A 26,039-nucleotide genomic window follows, 5' to 3' on the forward strand; every position below is an offset into this window, starting at 1 on the left:
AAACGAGTCGATATTAATCGGGAATAAAAATGTTTTAAAGCGAACAAAACATTTACGAATACAAGGTTGTAAAATTACAAACAGCAGAAGCAAATCAAAACACTAAAGCCCCTACAATAAAAATTGCGTATAGCAAAGAAAACTCTACGATGTGGCAACTAAGTTGACAACATATAAGCAGACATATGATAAGCCGACAATTTTGTTTTGAAAGGGAAAATTTCCCGTTTGAAAAAAAAACAGGTCCTGTCAGATTTGAACCCGAGACTTTTGCCGTCCCAGGCGTTACCTCCAGACCAAGTGTGCCGGAGACGCAAAAAAAATGTGAATTAATTATTAACTGAACTTAATATTACCATTTCTAAATTTTACCATTCTGTTAAATAAGTTACTTGCATGAAAACAGTCTAGTGCCCGATTACAATACCCTTGCTTATCACAAGGATAAAAATCAAAATATCGAACCGGACGCTTTTGTCTTTTCAATTGTTGACGTTAACACTAGGCAAACATAGCCATCAGATAGTTGAAAAAGAGTCAATGAACTTAAGTAAAGAGAAAACCACAACTTATTTTTTGAAAAAAATTCCCAAATTTCGAGTTTCAAAGAAAACAAAAAGATAGTCTTACAGCTCCTTGAAATTCTAGAACAATTTATGACTGACATTTTGATTGTAAAAGTGACCCATTTTGAGAAAACTAGACAACTGAGTATTTTTTCATTTCGTGACACTTCAAAAAATAACCAGCGAAAACGTAAATTTGAGCCTGAACAAATTTTAGAGACTTTTCCTGAAATTGAAACGAAAAAAAAAAACATCACGAACTATATAAGAACCTGAACTACATTCATTGACTCTGAAAAACCGTCATTCAATTTGACTTTATTATCAAGCACGTAATATCTTCGCAAATCGCAAGGGTAATTAGAGAAAACTGGATTTGTAAGCAATGTGAAGAAATAATACGACCTTAATAAATAATGCATCACTGCGATGTAACGATATCAAGATGAACCTAGATGCAGTCACAACTTTGATCACATTCAATTAACCGTTCAGTGATTTCATATCTATAACAAGGATAGCCGGTTGCGACCATATTCATAAGACTACAAACCAAAGTTCGTCAAATTAGAACCTTTCTGTTGTACGTGGTGTGATGAGAAAACTACACACACGGAAAAGTTAGTAAATTAGGCTTTTTTTAGCACAATAGTAATAAATTTGAATTATATTGTTTGTAAGATGAATTTGTGAACTATTTTTTGCACCATATTTTTTAAATTTTAAAAAAACTTTTCTTGCCAGGGAAGTGCCAAATGAGGCTTTCAAAACTAATTTCCGTTTATCAAAATCAAGTTTTTTTAGCCTAAATGATCATTCCAACAAGTTCTAACACTTCATTCGGTCGATATTATACGAAAAACTAAAAATTTCAAACCGGTTTTTCTCGACACTGGGAAGTTTTTTTTTGGAAATTTAATAATGTCGTTCGAATCACGACTGAAAGCGCTTTAATATGACATATCACTCAACCCAGTCCCATGACTATTTGTGGTACCTGATTTTGCGAGGAAAACAAAGAAAAAACTAAAACACACCCGAATACAAATTGCTTCCATTTTTCAATTGGTTGGAACAAAAGTTATTCAAGAGAGTAACTTTATATCTGTGAAAGAGTCGAACTTCCATATTTTGCAGCAACCTTTCATTGCTCTACTTAATCGTTAGGCCAATAAAGCTAATACACAAATCGAAATTCTATTCTGAGACATTTCAGGATGATTTGGATGACCGGATAATTAATCATTCATTATTAGCTTCCCGAGGTATAAGTAAAATCATATCAGAGTCTCTTTTCTTAAATAAATAGGTATTGATCTGTTATCAACTCACCTACCAGCACAGCCACTAAAATCAGGCCATCCAAAAAAGAATCTTCTATTTAAAAAAAAAACATTAGAAGCAGGTGAATTTTAAGTGCAAACAAACGAGGCATTCCAAACCACAGTCATTTGTATGCTTTCATTTTCAAATGAGCAAAAAAAACGACTTCCAACGTATGACGGAAACATCATGCATAAATTTATCATTCTGATCTATTATAAATATACGGCTTTTATATCAATTTAGCAGATATCGCAAAAAAAAATCAGAGACCGTAACGAAGAGAACATCCTGTCAATTTGTGCTCGTATCATAATCAGTAAACAATGCCAGTTCGTGCTAGACCATGCTGCTTAAAAAAGAATAGACATCAAATAGATCCTCCGAGGCAATGGGGAACACAGGGTCTACTTCGACCCATCCCCAGATCCGCTCTCCTCTACGAGCCCTCTCTGCGTATCATCGACTTGGCCCAGCCGAAACACATCGCAGATCCCGCGCACCGGTTGATCAAAAGTGCGAAATGGGACGTAGACACTGCTAATTTCTCTTATAAACTATCAGAAGAACTATTCCAGTTGTCTAAGCCTAGACATCGTTGCAGTACATCCACTTACTCGGACTCGAGACCCAAATCGGAGCCAGCAAAAATGCCCGACATATATCGTCTATCGATGCCAAAAACAACAGCACTTGACGAACAAATCAACGAGGCATATCAAGCATCTTTGCACGAACCAAAGACGAAAGTATTTCGGCCGACATCTGCACGTATTCGGGAACTTTCGAAGCCGATTACCCGCGAAGCGACCAACAATCTTCCTGAAGACGAGACTTTTGGAGTAAAATCAAGTGCTCTTTGCTGTAAATCAGAGTGCAATCAATATGTGGCATCTTTGGCTTTTCCGAAGAGACTTCCGAAAGAGTTTTTAAGACCTTGCAACCCAATGTGGAAAGTTCAAAAAGGTACCCTAAATGCTACGGCGTCAGAGCGAACGAAAAAACTGGCGGAGTCCAAAAATAAAGATGTGAACTTTAAGGATGCAGGGGATAGACAAGAACTCGAAAATGTTTATTTTGGTCGACATCCAAATCCATTTCCGGTGAGAAAAGGAGCTTTGAGGGCTGTTTGCACTCGAAGGGTGAAAAAACTGGCCAGACCAATGTACGGCCCGGACGATTGAATAACTCTAGTTCGACAATTTATCTGATTGCAATCCTACAAAATTTAAGCATGCATATTTCGATCTAATAACTTGATACATTAGACAATTTATGCAAAAAAAGTTACCACAGTTGTATCTGACAGCTTAAAGTCTACTTGCAACTTTGAGGCCTGTAAAATAAAAGATGCATCTCTTTTCTTACCTGAAGGCGGGGATCTAGGATTTTCTCGACTCTTACATAATTTATTTCATAAAAGTTTCATAATTTATTTTAGATCAGCCAAATTGAATTTCCGAGTTCTTCTAAAATACTAACAATCAGGGGCGGATTTAGGAAGGAGGCGGGGGGGGGGGGTTGGCGGACGCCCCCCCCCCTCAGGGATTCGACCCCCTGCCGACCTAAAGGGTCCCCCCTTTGATACTTTTTAATAAATCCATTTTTGGCCTACCGACCCTAAAATTTTTCTTCCGCCCCGGATTAACTATTTTTTGAGGGGGAGCGCGCGCCAAAAAAACGCGATTTTTTTGCCAAAATTTTTCAAAAAAAGCCCAAAAACGGCGAGGCTTTTTTTTACTGCTTTTCAAAAATTTGCCTGCGGCGCAGAAAATTTTGCCAAAATAGGGCCAAAACAATGCTTTGGGAGAGCTCGAAAAATCAATTTGGTCGACCTAAAAAAAAAGGTCGTCAAAATTTTCGAAAATTTTTTGAAAATCCGCCCCCCCCCCTCGAGAAAATCCTAGATCCGCCCCTGCTAACAATGCCCTGTTTTGACAAATTTCTCTGCGCGGCAGGCACGATATCGAAACAAAACATGGCTTTTTTGCGGCGTGTAATTCTGCCGAAGACTCTTTAGAAAAATTTTAGTCAGTAAGCCGAAAATGGATATCCTAAAATACTAACAAATGGCGAGCTCTTTGGGTAAAGAGGGGGTAGAATCCCCTTTAAATTTAGCATACATTGTCACCGAAGGCACCTTAGAAACCCCCTAAATCCGCTACTGCTTACCTGAACACATTGTTTGATCCAGAAATGTTCATGCATGGACTCCCAATTTTGAGAGCACACAACGTAGAGCAGCTGATTATAAACTGACTGTGGAGCTATGCCCTCTTTCCATAACAGGAAGAACTCAGTTCTCAATTCGGGGTCAGCTGTGAAGCGAAGTCCACTCATAAAAGCAGGCTCCAGTTTGGACGACAACTCAGTCTTTTTCAGCTCATCGTCCCTAAATATCATTTAAACTATTTCCAGAAAAAAATGCGTCAAAAATCTGCGTCCGACTAGCAGACACTCTAAACGACCCTCAAAAAAATGGATCATATTTTTTCGACTTTCCAAGAAAAAACTATTCACCTTGAAACTCTTTGAATTTCAAATAGAGTCGCTGATTGGCACTTTTTTCATAAAATTATCCCACTTAGAGAAAACTGGATCATAAAGTAGTTTTTTATTCCGCAAAAACTCAGAAAAACAAAATCCACTTTCGAAACTAGCAATCGATCACGCTTTTCGCGACTTTTACCTTTTTACTGTTCGATAGTGGAGTTTGCCTTTAACAGGGAGAATGAAAAAAAATGTAAAAAAAATCAATTATCAAACCGCAAAAAAATCGGGTGCTCTAAAATGCAGGAAAACACAAAGTTTGCTTATATTCATTTGGAATGTAATACATCGCTGATTTAAATTTAACCGGACAAAACTGACAGAATTGGAATTTTTTAACGCGTTTTTCTCAAACAGAAATGAAGTTAAGTCAGAAATTTAATGGTGCAATTCAACAGAAGTTTAATGGTGCAATTTGTTCTAGGAAATTCAGGCCGAAAGTTTCACCCTAAAAGATGGTCTTTTTTATCTCCCTTTATTCAATGAAAAATTACGCTGAAAGTATTGAAGCAACTAACGAGGATTATATACCAACGAGAAGCTCTAGTGTAGCCCAACAAAATTTAAGCAGGGTTTCATTTCTCTCAAAAAGTTTATAAAATAATACTTTGTTTGATAATAAAAAATGTCATTTTCACTACGTAAGTAAAATGCCAAACTTTGATTTAAAAACAGTTTGCATACTTTTTGCGCGTTTTTGGAGAATATATCCTCCACTAACGTTGTTGGGCTACAAACAAGGTTCTCCTTGATTTATAATGCTCGTCATTTTCTTCAGTACTTTCAGCCTAACTTTTTCATAGAAAAAAAGAAGTTTTAGGGTAAAAATTTTAGCCTGAATTTCGTAAAACAAAGTGCACCATATTAGTTCTGGTAAATGTCTAAGCTACTTCTCTTCTCGTCATTTATATCTAAAGTCAACTCAATTTGAGAAAAAACGCTTTTAAAATAAAATTCCAATTCTGTTCGTTTTATCCGGATATTTTGAACTTAAACACAGGCGAAGTGGAGCTTCGCACCACTTGCGATGCAACACAAACTTAACAAAAATTGAAAAAAATAGATGTTTAAAAAAAACTAGGTGAACCAAAAATTTTCGATTGTCTCGATAAAAAACAACTACAGGCCCAGCTAAAGCTGGAGGTATGTGTTTGATATTGATTGAATTTGCCCAAAAATATGATTTTCCCAAAACCTTAGTTGCTTGCTTCTCTACAAAAATAAGTGAGAAAAGTAATAAATTTTGAAATAGTCACTTTTCTCAAGTAGATAAATTTCTCTGACAGAATATTAGAGAATCGCCACTTCTGCAGAAACAATTACCGCAACCTGTTCTTTCGATGGAAAATTTCATCTCAGATTTGATTGTGTAAATTATAAGAAAAATCGAGAAGTGTCCAAAAAACGGTCAAAAGTTCTAAAAAACGTTCAAAAGACTTTCCAAAATCCGAAACGTTTTTCTGCAAACAGCAGGTTAGGGCCGCTTAAGCAAAGAAGATTGAGAACAACCTGAGAATTGAACCGGTAGTTTTCGCGTAAAGTCAATAAGTTTCCAAAAAACTGTCAAAGATTCAAAACTTTGACTTGTTTGAAGGCCCTAACTTTTTTCTTACACAAACTGGGCATAGCCAATTATAAAGGTAGGCTTTTCACAACCTATTCATTCCCAATTAAACCTATAATATTAGATTTGGCAGGATAGTTAGCAAGAAAAGTCCAAAAAACGGTCAACAAATCAAAAATTTGACGATTACGAGAATCATAACTTTTAAGTGAAAAAACTATGCAGAAACGTTATGCAGAACGAACTCACGCAACCTTCAATTTCGATTGAACCCAAAATCTCAGATTTGGGAGGGTGGTTTTCGAGAAAAGTCAAAAAATTTCAAAAAAACACGGTCACAAAATCAAAATTTTCACTTTTCCGAGGGCAAAAACTTTTGGGAGTCAAAAAATTTAGTCGTATTCGCATAAGCAAATTGAACCCAAAATCTCAGGTATGGCAGTGTAGTTTTCGAGAACAATCACAGAAAATTTAAGAAAACGATCAAAAAATCAAAAATTTGAATTTTCAGAGGGCGATAAATTCTTGTGTACAACTTTTTGATAGTGACCACTAATGCAGAGGAGCTTCCCACTACCCATTATCTCCTTGAAACCACAATATCAGATTTGATAGGTTAGTTTTCGAGAAGTCGAAAAGACTCACATAACGGTCAGAAATCAAAAACTTGACTATTCCGAGGGCCATAACTTTATGGGCAAAAAAATTCTTCGTAGCCACTTATGCCGAGGAGCTTTTCAAAACAGTTCAATTCATTGAAACCAAACACTCAGATTTCTGATATTTGAGAAGAGTAGTTTTCGAGAGAACGAAAAAAAAATTAAATTTATGGGTCAAATATTCAGCCACTTTTTTCAAGGCAGTAGACTGAGGGGTCCAGTACCAAAAGACTCCGGGGGAGTACGCATGCACACAGAGAAGTAAGCGGTCTTTCATTTGATACCCCTTCTTTGAAATGCAATCAACATGCAATCAAGTTGAAAAGTGCGGAGGGTAGTGCTAAACTTGTGTTTATCTTGAAACGGCTTAAAAAAAGGTCTTTAGGCCGATGAAAAATAGGCCGAAACGAAAAAAGAGGAAATACGAAGTCAAGCTCGGTAAAATTACAAAATTTAGGCGTAAATCAGACACTAAAAACAACATTAAAGAAAAATAAAATGCGCGCAGAAAAAAAAACAATTCCAAGATGTGACAACTAAGCCGACAACAGACAAGCAGACAGATAATTGGCCGACAATTTTATTTGAAACGAATATTTCCCGTTTGAAAAAAAATCAGGTCCTGGTCAGATTCAAACCCAGGACCTTTGCCGTCCCAGGCATATTCGTTACCTCCAGGCTAAGTTGGCCGGGAACGCTAAGAAATTTGAATACATTATGAAACAAGGTAGAGATGAGTCCAGACGAACCTTGTGGACAAATTTGTTTACGGGAAAAAAAGTCTAATACTCGGTTGCAAAACCCTTGCTTATCGCAAGGGCAATCAGCACTGTAAACTTAAGGTAACCACACAAACTTCCCAAAAAAAAAGCATTATTTGCTACTTAGATCGTTAAAAAGTTTCATCGTACTATATCAAACTTCGCTGGGCTTGTGTAAATACCGCATCAGCATTTTGGAAGATGGTAATTCGCCTTATATGCATCAAGTAAATAAACTCAAGATACTCAGAAACTACTAGATCATAGATAATCTAATACCATTAAAATCATTAAACAGTACGGATTGGTGCATTGAAAAATTTCAGTTTAACTAATTCAGTTTAACAAAAGTAAAATCTCACTATTTTATTGTCGATGTATAATTTTATTCTCAAGGTCACCTACTTGTAGACAAAGAGAGTTGTTTTCAAGAATGCAGAATGCAGTTTTGCGTCGTCTGGGAACCTCTTTTCCAATGAATTCATCATCTTGAACAGAAGCAGCGACTTCTCTCTCAAAGTGGGGCCAGATATTGAGAGACTGCCTCCTATGGATTTTTCTGCAGATCCCCTAACCCAAGTGTCCAGGCACTCGATTAAGTGCATCATAACCTACCACGAAACAAACAAATGATTACAATCATCGGCTTAATTATCGACAAAACGAGCTTTGAAATTTTGCAAAGAAATTCAGATTATTCTGAATTTCATTTTTCTTTTTTCTACTTTTTGTGTTTTCTTTTGTATGCGTTCCAATCAAATTTAGATACGTCTACCTTAGATTCCGTAGACTTTTCAATCAGCGACACCATCAGGACCTGAATGAACACTTTTCTCAAGTCTGGGTTCATCGGGGTCAATCTAGGCTGCAGCACCTTCACTATTGTCACAATCAGATCCGACACCGCATGTTCAGACTGCGACATCTGCGAAGGCGAGAGGTGTTCACGGACGAGCCGCTGGAGACACCTGATGACCTTTTCAGTCATTTCGTTATCCAATGCTCTAATGGAATTCATATAGACTGCACTAAGAAGACCGACTATCGGTTGCACCACTTTATAGTTGATCATTTGGGCGCTCCTAAAGGACACAAACGCATGAAAGAGAAGCTGTTTACAGAGTAGATACTGTGCAACTTGATATATTAGCGTAGACATGAAAAATCAGTTTAACTTTCATGCATAAATCTTGACCCGTAAACTCGGTACTATAATAGCTTTCAAGTTTATAGTCTAAACTAAAGTAATTTGACAGTTGCACGTTTAAATCTTTCAAATTTCGAGGAAAATACTTTCTTCTCATATGCTTGCAGTCCGTCATAGATACACCTATACATCGTGTCGTAGAAAGAATCCAATCCACTCTGCACGACAGCCGGTGCGGCCGACTTCTCAGGCGAGGACAAGTCTGATTGGTCCATAGAATCTGTCGAATCGTCCAAGTTCGGGTCTGGTGCGACTGACTTCGCAGGCATGTTTCCACAAAGGTGGCTTTTCATTGGCGGATGCGCAGCGAGGAGTTTCGTCATGAAATCACCGAAGGGACGATACACTCTTGATGTCTTACAATGAAGGAGAGCCGTGAGTCCTTTTTGGATTGATTTCATGATAGAAATACACTCACTGTTTGGCTGAAACAATGGAAGACTTTATTTCAACTCTTCTCGCTAGCTATCTCAACTACAGTACGAATAAGCATTTTTTGTCGACCAAATACGAATTCGAGAACTCTTCAAAATCAAATAATCTACGGTCATTTACAATTTCAAAATAAGCATAATAGAATAAAGCGAACAATTAGTTTTTAGTACCAAATGATTGAGGCAGAGTTCCAGTACGTCCACGCAGTTGACCAGATTTGCCACATTCGCATTAGACTGTTCGCTGCTCATCAGCACTTTATCCATCCAGGCAAGTTTGATCTCAATTCCAGATAACATCGGGTCACCCCAGACATCACTGGACAGAGCAGTTTTCAGGAGTGCAATACATCTCTTTACGTAAAGATCACATTGAGCCGAATTCGCATTTGAAGAGTCGTGGAGGGAAGCCGTGATTCGCAAAAGAAAGTTCAAAACATTGTCGGCTATTTTCCGTTGCTCGGCATCACTATCCGATTCTAACAAACAAACAAACAATCATTTTTGGTTAGAACCATTTCCAGCTAGACAAACTGAAATTGCTGCTAATATTTGACTTGTAAAATAGCCCTTAAATTTGACAGCAAAAAACATAGCCAAAAGTACGGTAGCAAATTTTGTAAGTTCGCATCACTTGCTAAAGTTTGAAAGATTCGGTTACTTACTATTCGAATTAGCCGTTTTCACGGATTGTCCAACGTCTTCGTCACTTGGAATTTTGGCATTTTCTAAAATTATTCATAATTAATTAACAACGGTATGATAATTTCACTCTGAAACAACTGTAGACCGTTCAAACACTAATGGTAGATTATTGTCTACTGGCCTTTCTTACTGCATTGCTTGATTAAAAATATAAGAATTAAAATGAACTTTTGGCCCTAAAATCTAAGTGCAATTAATTCGGACGGTCTTGATCAGTACAAAATTTTCATTTTTGCACCAAAACTACCTGACTGGCTATTTTGCTCGACTTCTGTAAGAGATAGGCTAATTTTAATTTCCAGAAAAACCAACATTCAATGTATATATTAACCCAAGCGCGGATCTAAAATTTTCTTGAAAAAAATAATAATTTGAGTGAATTATTAGTCCTTTTTTGCCGATAGGGACACTAAAGGGACCCTAACACTAACCCTATATTTTTATCGGATCATTTTTGAAAAAATTGGACAAAGTCGCCTTTTAGGCAGTTGTCGAAAACTTCGACCAAAAATCGCGTTTCATTAGTGATAAATAGGAGGCGCCTTCAGAAAAACGTTGAATAGCTTTATTCTGGGTAATTGCGATCTAACTAAATATATTTTTAATTAACGTTCCCCTTTTTTTCAATGCAGTGGTTAACCATATATGCACGACAACCATATATGAGCTGCGAATATACCCTGAAAATATGAGCCTCCAAATCCTTGTAGTTTTCGAGATATCGCTGTTTTTTGTTTTTTTTTTGTTTTTTTTCCACAATTATATATATTCTCTAACAACGGTGACAGTGCTTCAATAGAAGGACTGCCCCCCAATACAATAGTTTTTTTATATCCGAAATATCGCCTTTTTAATGAAAATATCAAAAAATCAAAAAGATATTTTATTTTTATCATTATTTTGTTTAAATAACCTGAATTGTTGATGTAAACCGGGTAGACTATAAGTGGGCGCTCAATGTGCCTTTTGTCTATCCTCTCCGAGTTAATTATTTTGATGCTGTGTCTATTTTGATGTTTTATTATAACTTTGGAGAAATAAATTCTTTCTTTCTTTCTTTGAATTGGTAGGTCAAAAATGGATGTCATAAAATAGTACAGGGGGAACTTTTGGGTCAAGGGGGTCGGAACCTTGAGGCGAAATGGGCGTCCATCGTCTCTTTAAATCCGCTACTGAGTAAACCCAAAGAATTGGCATTAAATTGATAACTTACCTGACTTGGATTCTTTCTGCCATAGAATGAAAACCTCTGCCAGATCTATGGCCTGTCTTCTATTTTCGAGAGACACCGAACTACTGAACACTAATCTGTTCATCGCATTCAACATCATCGCACTCATAGAGCTTCGCACTCTGTAGAAAATAGTCTGGTGTTTGACTATGAGCCATGTTATGTGCAGCATCTGTGGCAAAGCGTGACCTTCTTCGGTCATGATTTTTTTGGTCCAGTGGGCTAGCATGGCGTCTCCGTCATCCATGCGCAACGAGAGCGAAGGAGTTAGCAGTTCCAATGATTGACGGATGACACTTCTTGTTTCCTGGCCATGCGCTTTCAACAAACTGTAGAACACCTACAGCACGAAAAGAAACTATTATAGCAATCAGATAATCTCTACGTTTTCATCGCTATGTAGATCAAAATTCTCAACATGTATGCTTCAAAAAATATTAACATCTTTGTAAGTAAAACGTGTATCGAACATGTAACTGATATTTTCTCTCATTAACCAAAATTATCAGGCTTATAATTAAAAATGCTTGCCAGATGACACTGTAGCCAAACAATATTGACTGGCCAGCCTCCGTCCAAAAAAATACTATTCTAGAAAATTATATTCCAGTTTGTTCCCCTTTATATATAGGCCATATATATTCCAAACAAGATATTAATTGAAAATTACCTGAAGTACTATTTTCTTGTTGATAGGGAACTTCGCAATTATATGCGCCAGCAGCAAATGCCCGTGGTACTTCGTGGATGGATCAACGCATGCTTTGTTGAGAAGACACGGCCAAGCAAAGCCCATTAACTTCCTCATTTTCTGACCCTGCTGTCGCTTTGAAACTGCGTCATGTATATGCGAAGCACAGAACTCTACAAACACGCAAGCGAGCTGTAAAATTGCAATTCTAACACAATCAGGGTACACTTTTTCAGCAATAACCAACTTGGTCAAAAATATATTAAGCAAGTTCGTTTTACTGTCTGACTCTGGATTCGCTTTTTCGCCAATTAAATCGTCCACGCTCTCATCTTTCATCGAATCTCGGAAAAGCGGCGTTATGACCATAGTTATAAACTTCGCCTTGCTTTCATGGTTCAAACTTTCGTCTTCAAAAATTTCTGTAAATTCGGAGAAAACTTTCCTTCGCATCGCAATGTTGAATTTTTTCAGCCCATCGGCCAGAAAGTTTTTCATAACAAGAGCTCCGCTTGTCAAATATCCTGCATGGAAAACACGAATAAGGGAGAAAAGTAACTTTGTTTTGGGATTAGTTTCTGTTTCCTCGTTGAACGCGGTTACTAGACACTCTACGAGTAGCTCAACCTCCGTCCATAAAACTTCAGAAGCCATAAAAGACGCTTGATGTCTACAACTGAACTCTTCTGAATCCCAAATGGCTACTAGACTTCGAAGAATGTCGGAGTTCTCCCAAATCCATGATGGATAAGTTAAGCAGATTAGGTTGACAAGCTTTATCAGACTATTTTGTACTTGTATATCGGGAGTCTGGATAATATCGGCAGACGAATGTTGTTCAGCTGCTATATTTATTCCCGCTTTAGTAAAATAAGAGGGGTTGTTTTTAAGACGATCCAACAACGGCTTGCCGAAGTCTTGCTGAAGACCAAACTGAAAAAACATTTGGTTCACAAAGTCAACTGATTAAATTTCCAACTGATTAAATTAATAAAATTTTTCAACAATCAAATTTCGAAAAATAAACAAATCATCTTGAAGCTCTTCGAATTTCAAACACGGTTTATGAATGGCTTTTTTTAAAACATAGTCCCATTTAGAAAAAATAGGATCAATCGATAATTTTTTTCGCTAGGAAAACTGAACATTAAAATCCACTTCCGAAGCTAGACACCGATCAAGTTTTTCGTGACATTTACACTTTTCCTGTTCAATCGTGGAGTTGCCTTCCTTTGAAAAAAAGGAAATAAACTGAATATTAAAAGAAATCAAAAGCCAAACCACGAAAAATCAAATTTGAGCGTAAATAAATTTTCAACATTTTTCCTTCAAAAAATCATCAAAGCCTATATAAGTGCAAATCACTTCATTCTTCTGCACTTAAACACCTCGTATTATTTAATAATATTGACCCTACGTAAACAGAGTTAACACAGATGCAAAGCTGCGCTTCGCAAACACTAGCGAGAACACAAACAGCAGCTCTACAAAAAGCAAAAAGAAAAGCCTCGAATTATTTTTACGTCTATTTCTCGGATTCGACCTATGACCTTCAGATTATGAAACTCACGCACTATCCACTCAGCCATATACGCTTAAAAACTCTGAAACACTAGCCACAAATAAAGCAGAGAACAGATGCTATGAAATTTCCAATGCTACAGATCGTGTTTATAGCTAAGTGCCACCAAACACCAAATTATTTGCGAGTTAGGTTACAAAAAAGGAGGTTCGTACTAATACACTAACGCTCGCAAGCTCGGTAGGTTTTTCGTTGTTTGATTACAAAAAAGAAGGTTCGTACTAATACACTAACGCTCGCAAGCTAATAAGACGATGAATTTAGAAAATATATGCAGCCGAGAGCTATTAGTGATCTAAGTGGATCTTTTCAAGATACAAATTTTAAAATAATTCAGTCCAGAAAGATCTTCAATCAGAATCTAAAATTTTGCGATAAAACATTCTCACCATAAACAACGAAATCTTCTTCTCTGATTTCAGATTTTCCTTCTGCATGAAGTAGTTGCAAACTGATTCTGGGTGCTGTGCTAGAAACTTGAAAAATGGGGGTCGCATCGGATTTGCGAAATCCCTGCCAATTGCATTTTCTGTATTCAACACCAGCTGAATCAGAGGTTCAACTAACGACACTGGCGCTGTAGGTAGAAGGTGAAACAAATTTATAATTTGCGAACACGTTTTCAGTTCCAATGTATAATCTGCATCGGGCGAACTCAACTTCAATTCAGTCATGTCTCGTACCCAACACGTCAGGTGTTCCATCACAATAGCACGACAAAACCTTTCGTTAAAACTTTGAGGGAACAATTTGGACAAACTTGAAATTCTAGCTACTGCGTTTAGGTTCAATACTTTGTAACTGTTCATTAATGATTTGAGTAGATCTCGCATGTACTCGTACGCCTTCTGCCGTTTGTCTGTTCCGCAGTTGGCCAGAAAAGTCTCCGTGCACTTGTCACCCACTTTCTGGATTTCGTCATTAGTTGAGTTGAGCGCATCGTACATCACTATCAGAGAACACAAACAAACTTCATTTCACACTTTGAAGGAAATCCCTCAAGCACAAATTTGCTGTCTGTGTCATCAGAAGAGCCAAAAATTCACCAATTACCGTTGACCTACCACCTCACCTCCCCATAAATTTGCATTTCATAGGAAGACGCACAAAATAATTCTTTTAAACATGGAATTGAATTTTTAGGCAAGAATCAAAGTTTTTTCTTTGATAGACTGATTTCTGAATTATACCGGCTTTTATTCAAAGAATATCTCTGGAAAACCCTCAGCTGGAGTGGTATAGAACACCAGCTTTGAATTTTATTTCTTGACAAATTGATAGTACTAGTTTCGCTACTCTTTTTTTCGCATCCAGGATATATTTTATGACATATTTTTTGCAAATGACTAAATTCTCCTCACCAGTGAAAATGTGTTCGTGGTGTGCTTGTTCTGTTATGAAGTGGCACACTGATAGATTGTGAAGTGCTGCTTCTCTGAGAGCCAGTACCACGCATTGGTTGGAAGGAGCTTTGCTAGAGGGTACTGTCTTCTTCAGAGTGTCTTCATCTGTCTCGCAGATATAGAAAAGCTAAAGTAAGCAAGAGTTGCAGGTTGCTGTGCAACTAGCACACAGTTCCAATCACATTCAACATAGCCGACAGACACTTAAAAAATCCTGTTCGCTGTTCGATAGTGGAGTTCGCCTTCCGTTTAACAAAGAGAACGATAAGAACTTAGAACGAACTCGAAAGTCAAATAGCGAAAAATAAAACTAAATTTAAGCCTGAACAAATTTTTACCTTTTTACTGAAAAAAAAAACGCTCACCGACTCTTGATAAAAAAAACTTGCCTAAAAAAGGATAGCAGAGCAAAAACTCAAAACCAAAGTTGGTTTCTGATTATTTACAGATTTAAAAAAGAACACTTATTGCCAAGGATTTGCCAAATAAAGCGTCAAAAACAAATTTTTCTGAAGTAAAACTAAGCATTTCCAAACGTTAATATGGCTTTTCTTAAAAAAAAAACTTACTCGCTCCCTTTCATCGCTTGAAATTAGGCTAAATTTCAAACCAGTTTATCTAAACACAGCGAGAACTCTTTGAAAGTTTTTCAATGTAGTTCGAATCACAACTGAACTGAAAATACCTTAAGACGATTTATAACTCGATACTTTGATGATTTTTTGTGGCACCTGATTTTGCGTGAAAAAAAAATAAAACACATCCAGAAACAAGTTCTTCCTTTGTGTTAGCAACCGGAACAACAAGGAGCCTTAGTATGAGAATTTGTGCAATTTGACTCAGGCGAAGCTACATTTTGCAAACAGCGTAAAAATTGAGAAACTTGTTTTGAAATAAAAAAGATTTTAGAGAATATGCTTTGCGAGAGCGAGAAACAAAGTTAGCCGGCTGCTGTACAGGTAGCTAAAAACGTTTCAAGCACAACGATTCAAATACAGAAGATCATTTTTCCTTTTTAAAATTTCCCGTTTTTGTTGCAGTTAAACTGAATTGCATGTCATCAAAATAGAGCTGTCTCAAATTTTGTAAATGCTATCTTAACATCGAAAAATTGTAGACCGATTTTAATCGACATTTAGACAATTTTTTAGACACAGAATTACGACTAATAGGTATTTAATATGATACCACACTTGATATTCTGCGAAATTTATTTGCGTTAGTCAAAATGTTATCAGAGGCTCCTGAAAACGGGCTGCATAGTTCCACGGCGTTCTCGCAATGAGATTTCGTTTGGTTGTAAATGTAGTAACTTTTACAATGAATGGAATCTAATTTGCAAACAATTTATTAGTATATTATTATTATAAAAAGCGCTGGAAAAGAAATCAAGTAACCACATAGTTTCTTCCCTCTTCGTGAAGTGGTCGGAAGAACAAGAACTGTAGAAAAATGCTAAACAGTACTGTAATGGGAGTATAGTAGGAAACTGAAAGGAGTATTTAGCTTCTCCTTAGTACTATTTTGGGATATCCATTTTTAGCTGACGGACCCAAAAATTTTTCTATAAGCGCCAACATATACTAATTTTTAGGTCGCGATTTTTTTGGTTAAAAGGTTCCAAAAAATGACTAAAAACGGTAATTTTGGCCTATTTTTTCAAAATTTTGGCTGCGGCGCAAAAATTATGGCCGAAACAGAGCCTTTTTAGAGCTTTGGGAGAACTCGCAAAATCGTTTCGGTCGATCTTAATAAAGGTCGACAAAATTTTCGAAATTTTTTTTTAAATCGCCCCCCCCTCGAGAAAATCCTAGATCCGCCCCTGAAATCGCGCATATTTAGAACCAAAAATGGACAAACTGACAACTTCTAAGCCCCGAAAAATGATCGCATGCTGAAAATAGGTTTTCATTTGAACTCATCGATATCTTCAAAAGGTTAAAATATAATGTCCTGCGAAAGCTATTTTAAGAGACCCTGCACAAAAAAACTTGGCAGTTAAAAGTGTCGCAGAAAAATGAATGGGCTTTGCCTGAAGTTCTTGATTCAGAAAATGAAACTTTCGCAAATTTCTATTTCAATTTGTAGATTCTCAAGCAACACTGATCGAAACAACTCAAAGCAAGTATTTTCCATTAAGTTTGAATTCAGAAGCAGATCAGAAACTACAACGCAGTAATCATTTTCTGCGTCAGACCAGAAACCTTATACAGCCAGATTAAGCTTATTTAACGCAACCCATGCTGATTACCCTTAATACGAAGAATCATTTTCTGCGTCAGACCAGAAACCTTATACAGCCAGATTAAGCTTATTTAACGCAACCCATGCTGATTACCCTTAATACGAAGAATCATAATTAAAACCCTAAATTAATTTATACAAAGCGAAACCTCAGAGAAGACACTATGTTCAGCCACTTAAAATTTGTAACAAAATGTTGCCCTTACATAAATTGCTATGAATTTATCCAATTTTTTACGTATTTAAGATTTGTATTTAGATGGAAAACATCAAACCTCATCTAAATACTCTACGTGAGCTGGGTTGTTCACGTCGTAAGTAAGCAGCCCAGCTGGTAGATGAGTGAGAAGAAAAGTGTTAGCCCTCATTAGTCCAATTTGTGTGTTCACAGGTAGGAATCGGAGGCGGTGTTTCACAGGGGGGACCAGTTCTTTCAAAGTGTCCATCTGGTCTTTGAGTAGCGCAGTCAAAGATTCCCCTGACAACTCGGAAACCAGTTTGAGACACTCGCACATCTGAATTCAAATGAATTTTGCGATAAAAACATAATATAAAATGCGGATAAACAGGGCGGCATAATCAGACAGGGGTATCTTAGTTTTATGTTAAACTTTTTGACAATTGTTTTTTAGACAGACAAAGATAAATTTCAATTTCGAAAAAAATATATGAAAATAATCATAATTTCGGAAGAGTTTTTTCTCTTGGTCACACCTCAAATAAAAAATATTTTAACCCCGAATGCAAAATGTGGAGTGACGATAACTAGATTCCAAAAAAATAAGAACGGTGATTGGATGGAGCAGAGTTTTATTCAAGATGCAGCCGATCAAAGCAGCCCAAAAAACAACCCCACGATACGCCTAGCTAATCATAGCAGCATTGCAAAATTTTTAGCTAAGCAAATGACAATCATATTAATGTACCTGTTCACGCAGTGTGCCATTTGGTGATGCAATTTCCCTACTCAAATCGCCGACTACTTTGCCTTGTGATGACTTCAGTAACAACTTCTGATTTTCATCAACATCATCATCGTCCTTCCTATAGGCGCAAAATTGCAAAACATTCTTGACAGTTGCACGCAACAGTTCCAGCACTCCATTTGACACTTCGCCTGTTAAGTCAATGAACGCATATTGCAGACTGACTATTATTTTTGATTGATTCCACAAGAAAAACTTCAAATTGAACAATTGCAGTAATTTATCCAAGAGCAAACATCCTGCTTGTTTTTTGAACCACGCTTTATCGTAGAAGCAGTCACAAACTTTTTCGATTAGAAACTGACAAAAGGGCATAGTTGAGGCGTTTTTATCCCCAACTAAGTCTTTCAAGCTATCGTAAATCAATTCGACAAGTGCCAATGATGTCTGATTTGAAGGCAAGTCTTCTTTCTTAAATGTCCTCGTGATCGCAGTAGAAATCATGCCGTCGTCAAAGAACGCGAACAGCGGTTCATTTAGTTTATTTTCCCGGTCATTGCATATTTCTAGTTTAACAGCTAAAACATTGAATTTCAAAAAATAATAGCTTCAATATCTAAATGTAATTACGAATCATAAGTTGAATGATCCTGCCTCAATCACTAAACGCAAACTTCAACAAGAAAAGCCGGTTAATGTGCAAGTAGCACAATGTTCCGACCATAGTCTAGAATATACAACAATTAGTATTTTTCTCTGCAGGGTGTGATAAGGACCTGAACGAAAAAAATGAAACTTAAGAACAATTGGCAGTCATAGTAAAAGAGGCAAAAATTAGTAGAAAAATGACTAAGAAAGCAAGAAAAAACTTAAAAATTCGGAAAAAAAAATTCACATTTTTTGCAGACATTTTTTTTAACTTTTGAAGTTATTAATTTCAAATGGCCCTAGAAAAAACTCCACATATAACTTTACTTGAGTAAAACTAAGTTTTCAGGGCCAAAATAAGCAAAAATAAGCTATTGTAAGCCTGCTCGCTCGCATTATTCGCTCGGATTTAAACTAAAAATCATAAATTTTAAACATTTTTTCTCGATACTGGGACACTTTTTGGAAACTTTTTAATATTTTTCGATTCCCGACTAAAAAGACTTTAATAAGATATATCACGAACCATTCTCATAATTAATTGTGGCAACTGATTTTGCCAGGAAAACAACAAGAAAAGAAACAAGAATAACTGGTTACTTTTTCGATGTCGTTTTTATTAAAAATGAATAATAAAGATCTTACCTTGCGCCGTAGAAATAAGCATCAGAGCATTAATGAGATCTTTCACAAAAGCGTCAGCTTCCTTTTTCAAGACTTTCACGCTGCAAGCTGAAAATACTCCAACCAAACAATTTTCCAGAAGTACCCGACTTTCGCTTTTTGCGAACCGCGGAGCCCGAGATGTATTAAAACCTTTCACATTTTGAGAAACGTCGGTTTTGTTCTCTGAGCCATACTTCTTCATAATTTCAGAGTGCAGCACCTCAACTTTATCTTGATCTTGTAATGTCTGTTTTATATTGTACTGCAAAATCATTTTCAGCACTTCGAATGACTCTTTTTGGTAAAATTCATCTTCCGACTTGCCGCAAATACAATCAAGAGCCAAGTCGACAAAATAGTCAATCGGTAGCTTGGACGAGTCATTGGCGTCTTTGAATCGGAATACTACTTTTGGGTAACATGTTGAGGAATTTCCATCTGTTTCGTTTGCAAGGGTGTCTTGTTTGTACACTAATTCTTGTGGTTCTTTAAGCATTTTTCGGTTCGCTCCACCGAATTTACCGAGTACTCGGAAAGCGGTAGTTGCCAATACTGGGTTTGGATTTCGAACAGTTCTCCAAAGCGCCTGCAACATTTTAATGATTAAAGCTATACATATCAACGGAATACAGAGGATATCAAATTATTGGTTTGTGAAAGTTGATATTATGAAGCAATTCATTAATATGCACTAATATCTTCCCAGACAAGCAAAGATTTAAGTTACATGAAGTTAGCTGTTTTGTTAAGGCCATTTCTCCATGAGGGAAAGGACTTTGCCACTTCTCCGTTGTTCCTTACTTTTCTAAGGTGCGCGAACTTTTTGAAACCACGACCATCTGTTTATATCTATCTCTAAAAACCACTTCACTTCATATTTTCAGTTCGATCGAACTCCAAAATAACAAAACTTTAGACAGCTTATAATTTGAAAACACTTAATCTAAATTCAAAGTTAGAAAAAATGATATGATATCTTACTTGCATCAGTTCCGCACGCACTGGTTGAATGTGATCATAGATGAAATCCGTGCTGAGGTTATCGACAAACAATTCCAGGGTCCTGAGTCCCTGGTTAATCAGAGTAGAGGAACCGTTAAGTGCGGATACTAATGGACCCATGAGGAGCGGAAGATACGGCAATAGTGAACTTAACCTAACTGGAACTGTAAGTGACAACTCCACGAATAAATCTTTAACTTGACTCTTATGATGACCGCTTTGCAGAAGATTTAAACCCTGTAGTAAATTACAAAGCAGCGGCAGGAACTCCTGATAGAGCAAATCATGCGACCCTCCCCCAATAGATCTGAAGAGTGCCCTTAATAAATAGAAATAGTTGATTGGATCACGTGCTGTTTGGGCTAACTTCATTGACTGGTCAACTATGGACTGCAAATGCGGCTTCAACATCTGTTCATTAGCATGTGCCAAAAGCGACACCGATCCAAACACTAGTTTGAAAAGCTTCAAATACAAATTACTGGTGTCAATTCCACCGGAAGTGTTGTTTAGATGCGTCGATTTCGTGCCTCCTAATTGTCCACTTTTTACAGTTGTTGATGATGTCGATAGACTGCACGAGGATCCTCCGACCCCACCTATGTCTGGCATTCGCTCTAGAAGATATTCGACCAGAATTGTGGCAAATGCTGGACTTGTAGAAGCAGTGGCGAGGAATGAGTTGACTATGATTTGCAAAGCGTAGTTCTAAATACACATAACTCCCTGTCTTGTTAGAAAAATTTAAACTACAAAATTTACCGTTCATCTCACTAACAAAACAAGCTACATTGAAGAAAATGAAGCTAACAAATCAAATGCAGAATAATTTCATTGATGGTTCATCGCGTAAGGCGGAGTAGTTTTCGACAAAAGGATTAATATTTTTGTTCCGACTTTCGAAGAAAACGGAATATCTATGCTCGGTGTCGTTTTTTTTTCAGTCAATTTTCACCGATCGAAATAATAATTTTCATCAAAAATTTTTAAAAACCCATTGAAGATATCGACTTCTTGAGTTCAAATGTAAGAAGATATTTCACCTCCGATTATTTTTAGTAAATTTCAGACTTATGCGCGCTTTGAAGAGTTTATTCATAATGCTGAGAGTGTAACGCGAATTATTTATGCGCGGCGAATTATCCCGCACAACAAAATCATCGTGGCGTCCCTCATGCTTGAAGGACCGAATGCTTGAAATTAATTTTAGCTTACTTTCAGCCAATCAGAATCGAGTATTCAAAATCTCAAAGTAAATCGCGAAAATCTCAAAGTAAGAAAATAAATCCAAGTCATTAGTGTTAATATTGACCGATTAGATAATAAGCAGACGAGTTTTCAAGACTGAAAATTCTTATGATTTTGACCGCATTAATTTTGATGATTATCTGAATAGTATTGCGGTTGTAACCCGCAATTTGTAATGTTTTTGATTATTTTCCACTGATTTAATACATTTTCTGTTAATATTGGCTTCGATTTTGTGAGAAAGGCATTTAGCCAATGAAAACGCTTAGCGATTTTGATTGGTTGAAATTTTTCAAGCATTCGGTCCTTCAAGCATGAGAACCCTCCCCCAAAATCATTCCAAATTGAATTAAGGCTAGCTAATCGGATCGGTTGTATTAATTTCATACGTTTCAACATTTCACACTTAGATTTTGTCAAAAATCTATAGATTTTCAATATTTTCTTTTCCCAAAAACTATTCGATATAAACTAAGGGACAGTCGGAACATTCAGGGCTTTGCCCTGATAAACGAGCAGTCTTGTTTTCCATACTACCCGTAATAAAACAACTGGAGACAAGTCATTATCAAAAAATATACATGAAGTTATTTCCACTTTTTTTTCAAATTAGTTTTGTTTTTCGTGCGTGGTAGGATAATAGGATCAGAAGAAAACCTCAAATTCAGGTATATTCGACAGTCACAGTAAAACAAACAAATCAGGCTACGGTTTTTGTCGAAAAATGACTGAAAAAAAATCAAAAAGATTATCATGATAAGTCACTCCGCCCATTGCGACGATTATTTGAGGTAAACAATTTCGGTTGAAAAGCAAAATAAGCCTGCTCGCTCACCGTATTCGCTCAAAATTAGACCAAAAATTAAAAATTCAAACCGGATTTTCTCGACAATGGGACAACTTTTCGATATTTTTTTTTAAATGTCGTTCGAATCAGGATTGAAAGGGCTTTAATAAGAAATATCACTCCACCCACACCGATGATTACTTGTGGCAAATTTTTTGAGTGAATTTCAAAATAAGCCTGCTCGCTCACCTTATTCGCTCGAAATTAGATCAAAAATTAAAAATTTCAAACCGGTGTTTCTCGAAGCTGAGAAAACTTTTTCGAATATTTTTATGTCGTTTCAATCACCACTAAAAGTGCTGTAATATGATACATCACTCGACCCATTCCCCTGATTACTTGTGGTAACTAATTTTGCGTGGAAAACAAAAAAAAAGAAAAAAGAAACACACCCGAATACCAAGTTCCTCACATTTTTCAAATGGTCGGAACAAAAAAAGTTGGTGCTGAAAGCTGCTGCATAAAACTGAGTAATTTGATAAGTAGAATTCAGTTGTCTACAATGTTTGCTTATCGTGAGCGTATTTAAAACATACATTCACTTTTGTGAGCTGAGAGATGTCGATTTGAGGCACACAATTATCGAGTGCGGCGCAAACCACTATACTCCAGAGTATAACCCCCCCAACAGCACACGCCATCTCACCTGTTGCAGACGTTGCACAACAAAATCAATGGACTCCGTGAACACTTCAGTGAACATGTTCACCGGCTGTGAAGTGAATATGTGGGAGAACCACTCGAGGATCTCCTTCTCTTCCTTCATCCGGGGGGCTCCAGAACCCCCACTGGAACTGGCCAGGTTAGAAGCTCTGATGAAAGGAGCTCCATGTGAGTTATAGCTAATCAAGTAGATGTCCAGTGCACGTAGAGCTAAAATAAACCCAATAAAGCACAATTCTGAGGTGCGAATTAGCAATAAAAGGGCAAAAATTCTTAATACCACTTAAAGCCAGGTGGTAACCAGTTATTCTACAGACGACAAAGTATTCAGTTCAAGGCTTTTTTGGCTTTATAAAATGTAGCTTAACAGTTAATGCAATACAAGAATATCTGTTTAATGTGCAAATATCTGGTCTATGCTGAAAATTTTTCAAATTCTTACAACAGGAGTCCAATTTCCCATCAAATTGTTTCTCCGTATAAACATTCGTGTATTAGCTCGCTCATCTTTCTTGAGTAATTTATTGGGCTTCAAATCTTTTTATGACTGTTTGAAGATTTTACAAAAAAAAATAACAAAACAAAACAAAACTTTGCAAAACAAAACTTAAAGCATGCTTAAGCTTAGAAGAAAATGTTAATTGCGAACAGAGTCTGAATAAACAAAAAATTTTGAATTTGTAAAACAACGGGAATAAGATTCCAAATCGGTCATGTGATTCAACCCAATAGTCAGTTAACCAGGAGACAGATGCGATGAAAACCTGGCCCATCACTGCGAATTGCAGTGAGCAAAATATCTGACAAGCAGCTGAATATGTGAGAGGCATAAAAACTTACGATGCAACGCAAATATATAACGGCAGCAATCGATAGCCAGTCAAAAAAATTGAAAAAATTCAGAAAAATATCAACCTAAGTGTTCATACGGTTGTCTCAAATAAAACTCAATTCAATGAAAACCTGTCGCTAGCTAATAAGTCAGCAAAAAATAAACAGTTAGACAAAATTTATCGAACGGTTACTATCAGGAGCAGATCTATGATTTTCAAAAATTATGTCGACTTTTTCTTAGCTCTCCCAAATTGATTTTCTGAGCTCTCCCAAATCATGATAAAGACACTATTTAGACAACATTTTCTGCGCCACATGCAATTTTTTTTAAAAACATGCCAGAGCAAAAAGACGTTTTTAGGCACTTTTTGGAAAAATAGACAGAGTTAACCCAAATCCGCTATTGGTTACTATGGAGACAATATGCTGAGCCGGGAAAAATTATGGAGCAAAAACGATTTCTGTTTTATGTCTTGCCGATGCCCAGAAATGCATAGAAATCTTGTTTTACTCTTCAAACGACGTAATAAGAGGCAACTAAATCGATATAACAATCCGAAGTTAATTTAACTAAGTCGAAAATAAATAAAAGCAAAAAATATACAATAACTTGAACAGTTACTTGGCCAAAGAAAATTTCAGACATGGTACTATTCAATGATTAAAATAGCTGAATAATAACAAAAATGCGTGCCGAGGAACTAAGCCGATCAAAGTAATCAGAAACACGATAGTCCGAAAATGCGACTTTTATAAAGCTGATAATTTACAGAATTTTTGGATTTTTCGAGCGATGTTCCAAAAAACTTAGACAACAGCGAAGCGGAGCTTCGCTCACACTTGCGATACCACATAAAAATAGCATTTCAAGCTAGCAGACAGAAAAGATAAGCCACTAGGTCTAAGAAACCACAACTAAAAAAAATTTCAAAATGTTGTCTGGAAAGATTTTTTATATGCTAAAAACGCGTCCAAAAACACAATTAACGGTACTTAATGAAAATTCAAAAACAATTATTGAGCGGCAACTGAGCCGACAAAAACTGAGTAAATTCCAGTAGAACCAAAAGCAAGATGTTTGACCCAAAAATTTTTGTGCGATTCGGAGGGGAGCAGAAAATTGTGTTTCCCTTGAAACGACCTGAAAAATACCAGCCAAAATCTGGTGAAAAAAAATCAGCTGAAAAAAAATCATTAAGGGTGAAAAAAATTATTGAATTCAGGGTTAATAAAATTACAAATTGCAAGAATAACCTAAAAGCAACTATAAGGAAAAACACATACAGTAAAACATGATTCAATGTGGCAACTAACTCAACAAAGCATAAGCCTACAGCATAAACTCAACAAAGCCTACAAATATTAGTCTGACAATCTTAATGAGAACAGAAAGTTTGGAGATTGAAAAAAATATCCGGAAATGCTAAAATTTCATATGAACCAAATACCACCAGGATATAAGTCCAGATGAGTCCTGTGAACGAAGTTGTTTACAAAAAAAGTCTAGTACCTGGCTGCAAAAACTTTGTTAATCTCAGGGGTAAAAGAATTCTAACTTGAATAAATTAGCAACAAAAACTTCAAATATAACGAAAAGAAAATGCTGAATTACTAGAAAGTCCAAATAAACTAGGAAAATAATTAATATAAAGCTATGCAGTCAAAAAAGACGATTATTTCTTTCTTTTATTGACTAACAGGAAAGTTTGGTGGGTATAAAATCAAAAACATACAAAAAAGTCTTTATAATATCAACAATTAACTGAATAGGGAAAATTGAACACAATAGAGCAAGAGAAAAACAATAGGTGTTATAGAAAAAGAAGCGGAAAGCAACTAAATTTGACATTTTAAAACAATAAATTCTCCAACTTATCAGCAAACTTTTTTTTCTGAATTGCTAACTGATATGTTCGCAAACAATGCTTTCTCAATTCGAATCTATTACATAACACGATTAACATAGCAAGTAAAAATGCTACAAAGCATTTAAATCCATCAAAAATCAGTTAATAAAAAAACTGATTGAAAAATTATATCCGCATAAACTCATGATTTCAATTATCTTACCAAAAATCATGAAACCAACAGCATGCCATTCAAAGATGTTTGACTACAACTTGCAACAAATCTATCTCTGTAAGAAAAAAGAAAAAATTGAAAAAGGAAATTTTTTATGTTTATATTTAGTTTTTTAAAGCGAGTCGGAGAAGTTGATTTTAAGCTTTCTAAAATACCTAGTCAAATTTAAAAACAATCAATTAGGGAAAATTAGAAATTTTCAT

The 26,039-nt window shown here is 36.3% G+C and overlaps 1 protein-coding gene across 1 annotated transcript in view; it reads right to left on the reverse strand.

The window, feature by feature from the left end:
* Positions 1-26,039, reverse strand: part of LOC134844989 (transformation/transcription domain-associated protein-like) — an 87,094-nt gene that overhangs the window by 25,697 nt on the left and 35,358 nt on the right. The window contains exons 9-23 of the mRNA XM_063861817.1: positions 22,904-23,130; positions 20,142-20,870; positions 19,140-19,746; positions 17,847-18,424; positions 17,196-17,435; positions 14,635-14,803; positions 13,663-14,222; positions 11,671-12,624; positions 10,983-11,340; positions 9,730-9,792; positions 9,236-9,543; positions 8,717-9,055; positions 8,199-8,552; positions 7,829-8,034; positions 4,062-4,281 (exon numbers count right to left, since the gene is read on the reverse strand). Coding sequence (XP_063717887.1) covers positions 4,062-4,281; positions 7,829-8,034; positions 8,199-8,552; positions 8,717-9,055; positions 9,236-9,543; positions 9,730-9,792; positions 10,983-11,340; positions 11,671-12,624; positions 13,663-14,222; positions 14,635-14,803; positions 17,196-17,435; positions 17,847-18,424; positions 19,140-19,746; positions 20,142-20,870; positions 22,904-23,130 — 5,912 coding nt within the window. The remainder of the gene's footprint in view (positions 1-4,061; positions 4,282-7,828; positions 8,035-8,198; positions 8,553-8,716; positions 9,056-9,235; positions 9,544-9,729; positions 9,793-10,982; positions 11,341-11,670; positions 12,625-13,662; positions 14,223-14,634; positions 14,804-17,195; positions 17,436-17,846; positions 18,425-19,139; positions 19,747-20,141; positions 20,871-22,903; positions 23,131-26,039) is intronic.

This window comes from Symsagittifera roscoffensis, chromosome 4 (genome assembly GCF_963678635.1).
Source record: "Symsagittifera roscoffensis chromosome 4, txSymRosc1.1, whole genome shotgun sequence".
NCBI classification, from domain to species: domain Eukaryota; kingdom Metazoa; phylum Xenacoelomorpha; order Acoela; family Convolutidae; genus Symsagittifera; species Symsagittifera roscoffensis.